Source organism: Oncorhynchus keta, chromosome 16 (assembly GCF_023373465.1).
Source record: "Oncorhynchus keta strain PuntledgeMale-10-30-2019 chromosome 16, Oket_V2, whole genome shotgun sequence".
Classification (NCBI taxonomy): domain Eukaryota; kingdom Metazoa; phylum Chordata; class Actinopteri; order Salmoniformes; family Salmonidae; genus Oncorhynchus; species Oncorhynchus keta.
This window is the reverse complement of record NC_068436.1, coordinates 4,087,990-4,103,534: the sequence shown is the minus strand read 5'-3', so window position 1 is coordinate 4,103,534 and position 15,545 is coordinate 4,087,990. Positions and strand designations below refer to the sequence as shown.

Sequence of the window (15,545 nt, the reverse complement as noted above, 5' to 3'; positions counted from 1 at the left end):
TTATCTCAGTTTTAAAGGTCACCTTCATTGTTTTAAAGTCTAGACTTGAAGAGCTGAGGTTAGTCACAATAGGGTCATGCAGGGAAACGACTGAATGTCGTCAGTCAAAACAAAACCATTTCAATGCTGTGTAGACATGAGGATAAGTGATGAAATAAAATACAGTAACATCTGATACAGTAAATATCATAGCTCAACACTGTACTGCCTTGTACAAGTCTAACCCCTGCAGGCTTGCATGATTCTGAGAACACAGTGGAAGCCCCAGGTGCCTGCTGCTGTGAAGAGACAGGATTATGTGCATGTGTGGAAGGGAGGATCCCCTCCCTCACAGACATGCAGTAGTTCGGGCTGTGACGGTCTTGGTATTTGAGGTTAAGGTAATTGGCCAGGCCAACCATGGGGGTAGGGGTGGTGTGTGTGTAACAGTTCTGTTTGTATACTTGTTTACATGGAAATGCTTATTTGAAACCAGCCATTACACTTCGTTATTATCTTGGTATTTCAGTATTATTCAGGTTATTACTTACAAATAGTAATCAACGAATGAAGAAATGACAGGTTGGAGAGGATCTGTCATTTTCGCATTGTCACATTAATGGAGTCAAACTTAAGATCTATGCCTACCTTGTCGGTTGGCTTTTCTGCATATCATTGTTTTTAATACAGATCCTATTTGACACGAAACCTTTCAAATTAAGTCCGATGGGGTTTCTCCCACTTTTACCAAAATATTCGCATAACGTCACAATCCCTGCTGCTGCGGTCAGGCGATGGTAGTTTCATGAACATATATTTTCTTCAAAGAGAAAGCCGTAATAAAATAAATAATTTATTCTAAGCTACTGAGAGGCCCTTTACAAGATTAAATTATGACCGGAGCGTTTTGATTCTTATTAAAGAGATGGAGTTCACCCAGGCTACTTTAGGAAGCTCACACGCACGTCCCGGTAAAAGCACCAGTCAATCACAGCCAACAGCGTATGTCAGACACAAGCAAATATTTCTCCTTTCCTTAAAACGTATTAAACGTAGGCCTACTTGTGGCTGGAAGATAATGAATTGACAAGGAAAGTATGAAAGGGGACAGCTATTCTATAGTATGAAGATTAAAATGGAAACAAATATATCGCGCAACATGTCCATAGACTATTTATTAGCAACGTTGATTTTCAAGAGGAAAAGTGTTGGTAAGATTTTTCAAACACTGTGAGGAACTATTCTAATTTGTGAGGTGAAGAAAAAAGCACGGAGAAGCCCAGTTGGTCACTTTACTACATTTGTGAGAAGCAAACTTCTATGCGTGTTCAGGCATGTGCGCTCCGTCAAGGTTAACATGACAAAGAAACCAGACACATGCTCATTGCTCACATGGAGCGCGTAAGTGATGGTATGAAATAAACCAAAACGTGTTTCTCAGTGTAGTGTAGCAAGTTGTGAACTCTACAAATAACTTTTCAACTCCGAGAATGAAATGGTAAAATTAACATAAATGTAACCAAATGACAGGGATTAATGGTAAATTGCCTGTTTACAAACTGCAGTCGACCACATGGCATTCACAAAAGTGCATTGCGGCCTAACGCTGTATAGCCTAGGCTAGTATACTACTTTGCAGGGATTGGAGGGCAGGCAGCACAGTCTATTCATTCTGTATAAAACTATACCATGCCAGATATTGGCAAAACAATTGCTTATAATTAGGGTCGAGAAGGGTCAAAGTTTCCAGTAAATTTCCGGAATTTTTCAGGAAATTGTAAATGGGTAGTTAAGCCCCGGAATTTTGGGAATTTTGCTTAAATTCCTCAATTTTTTTTGTGGGATACACAAGGCAATTCTAGGTCTTGTGGAATATTTTGGTTAAACTGTCCCGAATTCAATGGCATTGCAACCCTCTGCATGCATAGTGCATTCTTCCATCACATGCACAGTGCATTCTTCCATCACATGTACAATTTGATTCTCAAGATCTTGCACACTAATGAGATGCTATTGAGCCCACACTACTGAACTGTCTGAGCCAAGGACTACATGCTTTCTGGTAAATGTTGATTTCAATACTGGGTGGGGTGAATATACACTGCTCAAAAAATAAAGGGAACACTTAAACAACACAATGTAACTCCAAGTCAATCACACTTCTGTGAAATCAAACTGTCCACTTAGGAAGCAACACTGATTGACAATACATTTCACATGCTGTTGTGCAAATGGAATAGACAACAGGTGGAAATTATAGGCAATTAGCAAGACTCCCCCAATACATTACATTACATTTAAGTCATTTAGCAGACGCTCTTATCCAGAGCGACTTACAAATTGGTGCATTCACCTTATGACATCCAGTGGAACAGCCACTTTACAATAGTGCATCTAAATCTTTCAGGGGGGGATTACTTATCCTATCCTAGGTATTCCTTAAAGAGGTGGGGTTTCGGGTGTCTCCGGAAGGTGGTGATTGACTCCGCTGTCCTGGCGTTGTGAGGGAGTTTGTTCCACCATTGGGGGGCCAGAGCAGAACCAATAAAGGAGTGGTTCTGCAGGTGATAACCACAGACCACTTCTCAGTTCCTATGTTTCCTGGCTGATGTTTTGGTCACTTTTGAATGCTGGCGGTGCTTTCACTAGTGGTAACATGAGACGGAGTCTACAACCCACACAAGTGGCTCAGGTAGTGCAGCACATCCAGGATGGCACATCATTGCGAGCTGTGGCAAGAAGGTTTGCTGTGTCTGTCAGCGTAGTGTCCAGAGTATGGAGGCGCTACCAGGAGACAGGCCAGTACATTGGGAGACATGGAGGAGGCCGTAGGAGGGTAACATCCCAGCAGCAGGACCGCTACCTCCGCCTTTGTGCAAGAAGGACCAGGAGGAGCACTGCCAAAATGACCTCCAGCAGGCCACAAATGTGCATGTGTCTGCTCAAACGGTCAGAAACAGACTCCATGAGGGTGGTATGAGGGCCCGGCGTCCACAGGTGGGGGTTGTGCTTACAGCCCAACACCGTGCAGGACGTTTGGCATTTGCCAGAGAATACCAAGATTGGCAAATTCGCCACTGGCGCCCTGTGCTCTTCACAGATGAAAGCAGGTTCACACTGAGTACATGTGACAGTCTGGAGACGCCGTGGAGAACATTCTGCTGCCTGCGACATCCCCCAGCATGACCGGTTTGGTGGTGGGCATTTCTTTGGGGGACCGCACAGCCCTCCATGTTCTCGCCAGAGGTAGCCTGACTGCCATTAGGTACCGAGATGAGCTCCTCAGACCCCTTGTGAGACCATATGCTGGTGCGGTTGGCCCTGGGTTCCTCCTAATGCAAGACAATGCTAGACCTCATGTGGCTGGACTGTCAGCAGTTCCCGAAAGAGGAATGCATTGATGCTATGGACTGGCCCGCCCGTTCCCCAGACCTGAATCCAATTGAGCACATCTGGGACATAATGTCTCGCTCCATCCACCAACGCCACGTTGCACCACAGACTGCCCAGGAGTTGGCGGATCCTTTAGTCCAAGTCTGGGAGGAGATCCCTCAGGAGACCATCCGCCACCTCACCAGAAGCATGCCCAGGCATTGTAGGGAGGTCATACAGGCACGTGGAGGCCACACAGACTACTGAGCCTCATTTTGACTTGTTTAAGGACATTACATCAAAGTTGGATCAGCCTCTTGTGTGGTTTTCCACTTTTAATTTTGAGTGTGACTCCAAATCCAGACCTCCATGGGTTGATAAATTTGATTTCCATTGATATTTTTTGTGTGATTTTGTTGTCAGCACATTCAACTATGTAAAGAAAAAAGTATTTAATAAGAATATTTAATTCATTCAGATCTAGGATGTGTTATTTTAGTGTTCCCTTTATTTTTTGGAGCAGTGTTTTATGACATGCATTTTTATTGTTAACCAGTAAGTAGTAGCCTACAGCAAAGTGTGTTTACATAATTTCTAATTAGTTAATTTCTGCTCGGTAGTTTTTGCTACCATGTGGGTTTTAGCTTGCTTGAGCCTGCTGAGTGTTACCTGTTTCCATACATGTTGTATTTAAAAAAATGTATCTTACAAAGGAGTTGTTTAATCTAACTGCTTACATGCTGACAAGACACATCGCGTGCGCGAGCGTTGCAAAAAAACATTTATAAAACCACGTTATTCATTTATTACGCCAATGAGCGACGCCAAGGGCTAAAATAGAACTCCTTTCTATTTCTGACGCAGATCGCTCTGAAAGTCCTGCCTCTCCCATCTCCTCTTTGGTTTATAGAAGCAGGTACCCATGTGCCATGTGGTTATACCCACATGCGTAATTGAAAGACTGTTTTGCCGGTCATCGTGGTAATTCCATGAAAGTGTAGATGTGATCACCATATAAGTTCAAAGATGAAAAAGCCTGGAAGGAGGAGAGATGACTAGAAACGATTCGGTTGGCCGTTTTATGTGTGGATTAATTGGTGGAGTCGAGGACCTTGTGCATTTCAGGTAAAATAACAACTCAATGTTTATATCCCAGGACAAATTAGCTAGCAACATCAAGCTAGCTAAATGGGACAAATTAGCTAGCAAGTGCAAGCTAACTAGCTAAATTGCCATATGTTCAATTATTTTCAACCTGTCCCCAAATTAATGTCATTGGTTCAGTTTGAGTTGATATTTTAACCTGCGTGTTGTGATTGCGTTTGATGTTGGGGGACAAAATAAATGTATGCACGATGGCGCACGCGCGCAGACGGTTTGGGTTCCGTGTTAGCTATTTATCTGTACGTTTGAGGCTTTTTGAGCCTGACAATGAGCCATCCTCAACAAGGTTGGAAAATGACCGTGAAGATGAGGCCTCAGTCTGATGTTCAAGAGGTAGACATTGAGGAGGTCCAGGGAGAAGACATGGAATCCTGAGAGGAAGACAACCAAAGCTTTAGTTTCTAGATGATCATTTTACAGATCTATGTTGAAAACGTTTTTGGGAGATGCGATGGATCATTCAATATTCCCTTTTGTTGTTCAGTGAAATCATCCATTGTGAAGAGTGAACTTTTTTAAAGTTCAATTCGTATCTAAATAGTTTAAAAAATATATATATATATGGAAGAGTTTAATAATTTGCAATTATGTTTCTGTGTCCATATGATATGGTAAATATATCTAATGCAAAAAAATCTACATTTAAATGGTATTCATTTGCATATATACCTGTTAATTCCCATGGAAAGTTTCCATCTCTGAATATTCCCCAAAATGTGCAGCCATACTTATAATCACAAGTGAACACTCCCGTTATTAGGTCAAGTTTATCGACATGAAAATAAAGTTAATCCAAAAAAAGAATGTAGGCCTTATTTTGATGGGTATTTTATTTTCATGACAGTCTCTTCATCCATGACTGTCAGGTACATGGTTATTTCAATTACGCCACAGCCCTAACAGTGGTATACCGTTCACCCAGACCTGGGTTCAAATAGTATTTGTTTTATTTCATATACCCTGTTTAACCTGCCTGGAGTGCCAAGTTCAGTGGGGTTTGCACATCTGTGACTGTTCCATTGGCAAACTCGGGTATGTTTGGCAAGGGGATACATCACCAACGGCAATATGTCAACAAAACTGGAGACACCTGTTGAAGCGAAAGTATATGACCAATTGCAAATACTCTTTGAACCCGGGTCTGTATATGACGATTGCATGTACTGCAGGCGGGTGGGGGATATTGCAGGCAGTGAGTGGGCTACAGCTTGAGTGTGTTTATGTTTGACTGAGGTAAACACTGCATCGACAGGATCTCCCTGTGGTGTCATTGGCGCATCAGATTGCTTCATCTCGGTCTCCTGTTCTGTTTGGAACTGGATGTGTACACAGTCAGTTATTGAGGAGAATGCTTTAGAAGGGGCTATTTTGTGTCAAGAGAAAGTGTGTGGGTAAACCGTTCCGGGGTGCGCGTGGCACGTGTCTATCTATGCTAAAGCAGTACTGTACATCCAAGTGAGTTCTTACTGTGAGAGCAGGCCAGTGGGATGCCAACGATTGCATTCCTGTCAAAGGAAGTGACACGTGACTGACAAGCTGCTTCACTTCCTTCCCACCCAATTGGCCAATTAAATCTCTCTGGGTGTGTCTTTTATCGTCTCTGACCATGGCCTTCCTGGTTTAATGAGCGTTCTACTCTGGCAGTACTCTTCCCATTCTAGATGATTTTTCCCACTCTTTTTCCAGAAGTGTGCCCTTGGGAATTCCCTTTCATTTAAAAGCATGAAATGGTGTGCATTGGAAGGTGGGAGTTTCCACCATTTTGTTAAATCCATGCAAGAAAGTGCACATTTTGTGGAGAATTGGGTTGTAGCCATATAGTGCATTTGTTTCTCCATTGTTACTTTAGTCTATAGGGAGCACAACACATCACCTCAGATCCAGACCTCCAAAATTGTCATTTTTCTTCTTTCAAAAATGTATTAATTGAGCTTACCTGGCAGAAATGTAACTAATAGAGTAGTCCCCAAAAAATGCAAACCCTGCCCATCTGACACTCCAGGCAAGCTCAGGTGAACACGCCAAAACGATTTGAAAGACAACAAACACTTGTTGAACCCAGGCACTGGTCTAGGGATCGCGGTGTATGAGAACACTTCTGATCTGAGTCAGGATGCGTCTGTGCCCAGGCTATTATGCCTACTATCATACCCGCTTAGTATGTTAATGAGCATTGTAGAGCCTCATGCCTAATCCCCCTCCACTGAATGCCTAAAAGCCCACTCTGCCTAATTCGTTGGGTCTCAGACCTGTAACGCACACACAATCAGTGTCTGGAAGACATGTCAATTGAATAGGGAGGCACGCTGATGGGGTTTCTTTGTCCCGGCTCGTCATGCCGATCTATGGCAGCGCCACTAACGCGGCACAAGCTAATCATAACGAAAGCGATTTGTTCAAGGGTAAATAGCACGATGAGCTATTTCGCTAGGGTGAGGTTAGAGGTCGGCTGTGCTGCCCACATTATTTTCAGAGTCCCACGTCATGAACATTTTGTCAGCGCTGCAATATGCGAGTTGACATTCTCGCAGTGCTTCAGGGGGTTGTGTGTGGAGAGCTGGTCTCTATGGCAGCAGCACACTAATGCTGCTCTCACCTATTAACAGATCCTCATAAGGCTTTGTAATGTGGCTGAGGATTAGTTTTTTTTTTACCATGTATTTAAATTGGGGCCACCAGTCAATTCCACAATCAATACTGTCAGATCTGATTTAGCTGAAACTCTAACCCACCAGTCTCTCCTTGTTATTCAGTACAAGTACCCCCTACTTATATTATACAGTATCTGACCTCAACGTCTCACATGCTGGACTTTTTTTTTTTTAGCCCAGCAGACAATCTGCGCTGAAGCTAAACGTGCTTCACTCATTAGATCAGACGGTACAGGGGACGCCACAATAGTTCCTGAAAAACCAACGAAATGCCATGCATAATTAATTCGATTCAATTAAGCGAGGGGCATCACTTTCAGGTTAATTGCCTGCGGTTGTGACGTTCACCACAGCGGGCCAACTGCTCGCACTCTGCGTCCGAACTCTAATTGGCAGATGGCTGGGTGGGCTCACTGGACTGTTAAATGCCATTAACATGGACCCTACTGTTGTAGCCTGCTGTTGTTACGCTGACTGTCTGAGATATTCATAGCTAAATTAATGAATTAAAATAGGAAAGGGATCAGATTTGACGTGCTTGGTCTGAAGTTCTTTTGTCCTTTTGGGTGCTGTTTTCATCGACTCTCGTTGTCTGGAATAAGCCAGGTCCCATCTCTGTTTTGGCCAAATCATATGGTCGTTGTCAACACGGGCCGCGCTAGATTTGGGATGACTTTGACAGGCACAATTCAGGAATCAAAGGCCTGCAGTGGAAGGGCAGAGAAGAAGAAGAAAAAAAACCGGGTCGAGTGAGGAGACCACAAAGTGAGCAGAATTGTGAGGCTTTGACCGTGGCGGCAGGGGTAAACCAGACACGCACCCCGGGTCGACCCTCTCGACTTCATTGTTGGCTACTTAGCGTGGTCGCCCTGAAGATGTAGCGAGCGAGGACAGCGGTAAACCGAAATAAACAGACTAATGGGCCCAATGTTTACCTCTCCGCCCCCGACGTCTATCCATTCAGAATGCAGAGAGAGAGAGAGCGACGGTGAGGGAGTGATAGAGCGAGGGAATGCGCCTAGGGGAAGGGGGGCAGAGAGACTCTCCGTTCCATACACAAAGAGAATCTGGCAGGAGTTCCCGATTTTTATTTTTTTTCTCTCCACTACTTGCGTCTGTTATAGCGGGCTGTGTCCATCTGGTCTGTGTGTTTCTGGGGGTCACTTAGCTGTTATAAAACCCTTATCCATTGTGTATAGGAATAATCGAATTAGCCTGGTAGGCTATTAGTTAAATGGAGCTGCATTCGATAATGCTCGTCTAGTGAAATAGCTTTAACAAAATCATATCTCGTTCTGATCTATAATTGGGGGAGGATAGGATCGAAAGATGTCTCTCGTTCTATATTTTATTGCTAACCAAAAGGTAATAAATAAACTGATAAGCCAATGCACTGAAGGGGAAGGGTAGGGCAAGGAAATGATTCATCTTTCATTCAGCAGCAATTTCCATCCTCGGCAGTCTCTCGACCTTGTTTCACTGAAATGTCAGATGTCTCTAAAAATGAGCTCAGCCTGTCAGTTGTCCCCTCTAAAACGGCTTGTCCCAACTGGCATCATATTCTCTATATAGTGCACTACTGTTGAACAGGACCCATATATGGTGCCATTTGGGACACAATGCTGTGCTGTCTGTTCTTGTTTCCAGCGTTGGCTCGGCAGCACATTGCCTCAACAAACAGACTCAAACAAGCACTTTTTGTGGGCTGAGATGTAGATTTGTTATTTTAGGAAACCTGTGAATGCATCCGTGCTTTCTGTGGCTGTATTTCAATTAGCGCTATGCTTTAGCTCAGTGGTCACCAACCGGTCGATCGGGGACTGGTCAATCTCCAAGGCATTCCTAGTCGATCACAAAACATTTGTGTAAAGACACAACGATAAAGCCTTGCCTTCGTAGCTGCTCTTGATGCACTTGATTCAGTGTTCCTATTTGGATCCATTTGATGTCTCTGAAGGTAGAACTCCGCTTAACCGGCAGGCCCAGAGAGCAAATCAAGTGCACATATAGGTCTACAGCTGGCCAATCGGATAGCTCAGATCTTCCAATCTGCACAGTTTTGACTGTAAAAGAAGCCTCGAACGCAAAGTAAAATTGGTGCTGCGAGTTTAAAAACCCGTTTAAAACCATGACAAGAGCGACTCAACGAATACAGCAAAGAGCTGCTGTTTGAGTAAGTTCATGTTTAAGTTGTTATTCAGCACTGTCAACTTTTATAAACCATGAAATGCACGTTCTCCCCAATTCCACTCACGCTACAACCAGCTGCAATGAATGAGCAGGGTTCTGATAAACTCGCATTATTATTATTTATTATTATTATTAAAGGCTTGTCTTTTTATATATCGAGGAGTATTTCACTTTTTCTGGTCATATGAGTAACAACATGAATTGGTGCATGAGGCAGAAATAATGCAGTGCGACTTGCATTTCGCCATCAGCTGGAAGACTGTCCCCTTTTCTCAGCGGAGGGAGAGAGAGTGAGAGGCAGCCTCATCACTGCTCACCTCCCTCCCCTCAGACTGACCATCAGATGCATGCCATCAGTCAACAAAATATATATATTATTAAGCTCATGTAACGGATGTGAAACGGCTAGCTTAAAACAAAAAAATGATGTGCGGTAGATTTCAGCTTGCATTTTGTCTCGGTGATCTTGACTCAAGTTGGTGACCATTGCTTTAGTTAGATCTTAACTATATCAAACTCAAATGACTTAATACAATGATTCAGTAGACCAACAGGTCAATCGCAAGCTACCAGTAGCTCGCCAAACAATTCTGAAAGTACGTGCAATTTTCACGTGTTCTACTGCAAACTGTCTTGAAACAAATCGCACAAGTATCAGACACTGCAAGCTCCCACCTACCATCTAGTCAACGCAACATTGACATTATCCCATAACCTGGTTAGACACTATTGGCTTAAAAAGCCATACTTTACACAATATCTGCCACTTAATTCCCAGCAATATTGCCCACTTTTTGTCTGTGTGTTGCGGGCGTTTGTATATCACTCCTTGTGTAGCCAATAGGGATGGGTTGTTTGCGAACAAACTGCTCTTTTTATACGGCTCTTCTTGGTGAAAGTCAAATCCCATATGTGAAAGATGTTAATTTGACTCCCTGATTTGCATACTTTTACCATTCCTTTTTTGAGCTCGATACATCATCTGCAGATAAAAACATTATCTGAAGATTGTTTCTGCACTGAGGAATTACCATCTAATGATTGAAGCAATGACATCGACTCAACATCCACTTTCGTTGTTTCGCTATGAACAATTGTAATGTTGAGTAAAAATGTAAAATGTAAAACAAGGGAAAAAACATAAGTTGGGGAAAAAATATATATAATTTGGGGAAAAAATCAGATTATTTTTTATATTTTTTTATTAACCATTATTTTACAAGGTATAAAGAAAGAACACATACTTTAAGAGAGACAGGCAGTAGTCGTGCACTAAGGAGCTGGGGAAGAGTTGCAGAGGAGAAGAATGGGCCTATTTGAAGCTAGAAAAAAAGAGTAGCTCGGCTGTGTTACATTTCTTTTAAAAAGTAGCTCATGCTAGATGCAGTAGATGCTCGCTCACTTGTTTTTTTAGTTTTTGCAATAGCATTGTGCACCATTACATTCCAAGGCAAAAAAAGTGTTGTCTATATAAGTACTGAAAATAATGTCAACTCTCTTTCGCTATTTCTTTCAGGGCCAAAGGTAATGGTGAGGCAGAAGTAACGGTGACAAGAGGAACAAAACGACAACCTAAGAAGATTCCGAATCTGTGTGTGTGTGTCAGACTTCCAGTATGTGTGATGGCGTGAATGGCCTTTGGTCGTCTTCTCGCCTCCCTCAGACATCCCTCTTCCTTCTCGCCCTCATCTAACTCCCACCGCCACCCTCATCTCACCGCCCCCATTTTTGTACCATGAGAAGATCCGCCCAGTACTCGGTGAGTAGTAAGCCCGCGGCGTATCGGCGCCGCTGAGCGCTGTGCCGCGTGAGGGCCCCCCCCCGGCCTCTCGCGGAATGGCTTCTCTGGACCTGCCCTACCGCTGTCCTCGTTGCGGGGAGCACAAGCGCTTCCGGTCGCTGTCCTCCCTCCGCGCTCATCTGGAGTACAACCATACCTACGAGACGCTCTACGTGCTCTCCAAGTCCAACAGCGTGTGCGACGCAGCTGCCCTACTCCCCCTGGTGGCCGACGGAGACCTTCTCCTCGCTCCTTCTGTCCCCGGCATTAACCGCAGCAACAACATTAACGACCCCTTCGACGGTCTTCAACTCCGGCCTTCTGCCTTCAGGGACTTCAAGGAGCGCCGCTTCCCGTGCCGCGAGCTTCCCTGCCCGGACGACCTCGGCGGTTTATCCACAAATTCCAACGCTGCGGCTCGCTACATCCCCAATGTAGAGTTCCCCCTGGGGGAGATCTTTGTGAAGAAAGCCATGAGCGCAGCCGGGGACCCCCGCGGCTCCCACGGCAACCAAAGCACGGCCGTGGCAGTGGCGGCGAATGTGGCTGCGAGCGCGGTGGAGGCGGCCTATGAGGAGGGCTTGGCCAGGCTGAAGGCGAGAGCCTTTGAGCGTCTGGAGCTGGACGAGAGGCTGGAGAAACTCTCAGAGGAGGTAATGGTAATCATCTTATTTATTTATTTCAGTGTTTCCCAAACCTCTCCTTGAGTGCCCTGAGCCATTCCATTTATTCAATGCATACCAGTACTACCACACCTAATCACCAAGCACATGAAGCTCATTAATTGAATCAGGCTAGTTCTGGAATACTAATACTAACACCTGATTTAATTGAATTTCTTCCCAACACTACCCGTCTTTGGAAGAGAAAAGTAAAACATATATTTTTGTATTTTCTCCCCTTTTTTCCATAATAAATAAAAAAAATCTTAATTTATATATATATATTTTTACATATGTTCCAAGACACTCAAATGAAAAAGTACTTCCCATCACCACCACTGGACTGGAACCAAAATCCCTCCTCCATTGCAGGTGGAGCAGAAGATAGCTGCCCGCGTGGGCCGGCTGCAGGCGGAGCTGGAGAGGAAGAGCGGCGAGCTGGAGCGGGCCAAGCATGAGAGCGAGCGGCTGGGCCAGGAGAAACAGGACCTGGAGGACAAGGCGTCGGAGCTCTCCCGCCAGGTGGACGTTTCGGTGGAGATGCTGGCCAACCTCAAGCAGGACCTGGTCAGCAAGGAGGAGGAGCTTACCCACAAACAACAGTGAGTCACACAATATGGTGTTTTTACCTTTTAGTGTATAGGCTTAGTGGAGCTGTACTGTTACTACCAGTAGGATAGGGGTTCTGCCAATCTGGCCATACATGTATTTATACAAGTGGGTCAGGCAGAAAAGTTTGCTGTTACTCAGTCAGAATGTGCATCAGCGGTTCATCTTTTTTTCCCCCTGCCCTCGGCCTGCTTGTTAGATATTATGCCTATTGATAGCTTGCAAACTAACCAACGTCCTCGCCATTTGAATTCTGATGTTTTGTAGTAGGATGCAGCAGCTATCTAAATGATCAGACCGAAACATGCAAGTGAAGCAAGTGGACTGAGAAATATAACTTCGCTCTATCCAATCGGCGAAGGAGGGTAAACGTACAGCCCGCCCTTCCCTTTACAGACAGGCTAACTAGCCAGTTGAGTTCTTAGGGCCATCTAGCACCTTGCACTTGATTGAAAGTTGCGCGCTGCCAACCGATAAATATTTTTGAAAGAGAAATTCTCGGATTAGAATCGTAGGAAAATGGCCTAATCTGCAAATAAAATACTTGTTTTGTCCGACTACTCGACACACCCCTACAGTATGAGCTCGCCCACAAACAGCAGTGAGTCTGATAATAGCGCCTACTGTAAACCTTTGATGTATTTACTACTATATTTACTACTGTAGCTCTTTACTGTTGCAAGTGAGTCAGACAATATTCTGTACAGGTTTAGCTTAACAGTATATTCTTAGTGGCTGTGATATCCCTGTGTGAGTTTTGTTTATCTTGGACCCTTGTGGATAAGTGAGTCAATATACAGAAGCTGTTAGTGCCACGTACCGAGAACGTTTGGACCCTGGTTTTCCTGCCAAACCGTCAGGAGGCATCACATTGTTTGACTTTAACTTTGTGATGTTTGTGTCCGTAACTCTGTGTGTGTGAATGTGTGTTTGCCTGGACCCTTGTGGATAACTCACAGCTGATGACGGCTGCTGGGTGCTTTGGTCTCTCTCCCTGTTCACACAGTTGTCCAGAGCTGTGTCAGTGTTACTGACGCATTGGCTGAACTCCGAGGGTAAACAGAACAGTGACCCTGACATGGATGATACAACGCTCTCTTACGCTCCTCTCTCTCTCTCTCTCTCTCTCTCTCTCTCTCTCTCTCTCTCTCTCTCTCTCGATGGTGCGATTCTCTCTCTCTCGATGGTGCGATTCTCTCTCTCTCGATGGTGCGATTCTCTCTCTCTCGATGGTGCGATTCTCTCTCTCTCGATGGTGCGATTCTCTCTCTCTCGATGGTGCGATTCTCTCTCTCTCGATGGTGCGATTCTCTCTCTCTCGATGGTGCGATTCTCTCTCTCTCGATGGTGCGATTCTCTCTCTCTCGATGGTGCGATTCTCTCTCTCTCTCTCTCTCTCTCGATGGTGCGATTTTCTCTCTCTCTCTCTCTCTCTCTCTCGATGGTGCGATTCTCTCTCTATCTCGATGGTGCGATTCTCTCTCTATCTCGATGGTGCGATTCTCTCTCTCTCTCTCTCTCTCTCTCTCTCGCGATGGTGCGATTCTCTCTCTCTAGATGGTGCGATTCTCTCTCTCTAGATGGTGCGATTCTCTCTCTCTCTCTCGATGGTGCGATTCTCTGTGGACGTCCGGTTCCTCCAGATGTGGCCTTGCTGCCGTCTCCATGTCACTCAGTGCTGAAGTGCAGCTTGGACAGCAACATCTGGCCATTAGGAGACACTTTGGACCAGTATCACAAAGGCTCAAACCACCTGGCCTACTGTGTTTGGGACAGCTTCAACAAGGCATACTCGTTACACTTAATTCGTTCCGGGTGAACGGGGAACGTGAGCATAGCTGACACACTTTATTGTGGTGGTTCAGTTTAGGGTTTGTTTCATGCGAGTAAGATCGTCTCACTTAGATGGATTACGTCTTCAGTCATCGGATGGTTCTTTAATGATTTACAGTTTATAAAACATACGAATTAGCTTGTTAAACCAAGATTGAAAGCGGGCTATTTTTTTTTTACAGAAATATATACTGTGTGTCTAGTCAGCAGGAAGCAGATTGTGCAGTCATCCTTTCTACCTGTTCTAGATTAGGCTGAAACTGTTTATCAAAGTGCAGCTGCCTCTACTTTTAACCCCACGTCATTGCATTTTTCTATTTTTTTTTGCGAAGCCCTGCTCTGCAAGCTTCCGACTTGCCTAACTTCACTGTCAAGATTTGAAATGACAAGTTAACCAACCCTGTGAACAGGTTTGATAACTCTGGAGACTCCTTTGGTCTCTACAGTTAGGTGAGTCAGCCTTTTTCGTTTTCTTCCTCCACATGTTTGGAATGGTCTCCAAAATACATTTTGAGTAGGTACTTTAGTGTCCCTTGGGCAGTGAACAGAGGATTCTTATCATGAAGAATGTTTTTGTTGACTTGTTTTGTGTACATTTAGTTTTGTCTGTTCAATATATGTTCAGCTTTTTATTTTTATTTGATTATTGATGTGTTTTATGAAATTGTATATGCAGGGCTTTGTTGTAAGAGACACCAGTCTCAATGGTGACTCCCTGATTTGAAATGAAAATGATTGGCATTGTAAGTTCAGCTCAGCGAGCATTAATGATGCATTGGAACGTTAATAGAAGAGGCACAGAGAGCATCATTGCACAGTGTAGGATGTTAAAGCAACCCCTTCCTCTTTCTGCCTGCCTATACCTCCTCCCTCTCTCTAACTCAGCAGTCAGTCTGCTAATCAGGGCTAGACAATAGGTCGGCTGTCTGCAGACAGACAGACGGATAGATACTCTCCAGAGCAAGGCCTGGGAGGTCATCATGGCCACATTACTGCCATCGCACCGGACATAACAATGCACACAGCGCGCACACAGTTTTAATGTGGGGAACAAACAATTGATTCCCATTCAATGTCCTATTTTCCCTAAACCTAAAATAGCCTTTTTCCTTGTGGGGACTGGTGAAATGTCTCCACTTGGAATTTTCCTTATTTTACTATCCTTGCGAGGTCTTCTGGTCCCAAACACACACACGTGAGGACTTCTGGTCCCCACGAGAATAGTAAAAACACACACACACACACATACACATACACATATATATATATATATACACACATACACGTGAGGACTTCTGGCCCCCA

The 15,545-nt window shown here is 44.4% G+C and overlaps 1 protein-coding gene across 3 annotated transcripts in view; it reads left to right on the top strand.

The window, feature by feature from the left end:
- The window catches only part of LOC118395365 (F-box only protein 41-like), a 113,117-nt gene that overhangs the window by 21,845 nt on the left and 75,727 nt on the right, over positions 1 to 15,545 (top strand). For 2 of the 3 annotated variants that reach the window (XR_004827942.2, XM_035789110.2), the window contains exons 2-3: positions 10,873 to 11,795; positions 12,171 to 12,400. Coding sequence is in view for 2 of the 3 variants with exons in the window: in XM_035789110.2 (XP_035645003.2) it covers positions 11,193 to 11,795; positions 12,171 to 12,400 (833 nt within the window). In the remaining variant the exon portion in view is untranslated. The remainder of the gene's footprint in view (positions 1 to 10,872; positions 11,796 to 12,170; positions 12,401 to 15,545) is intronic. The other variant, XM_035789111.2, reaches the window with a different exon arrangement.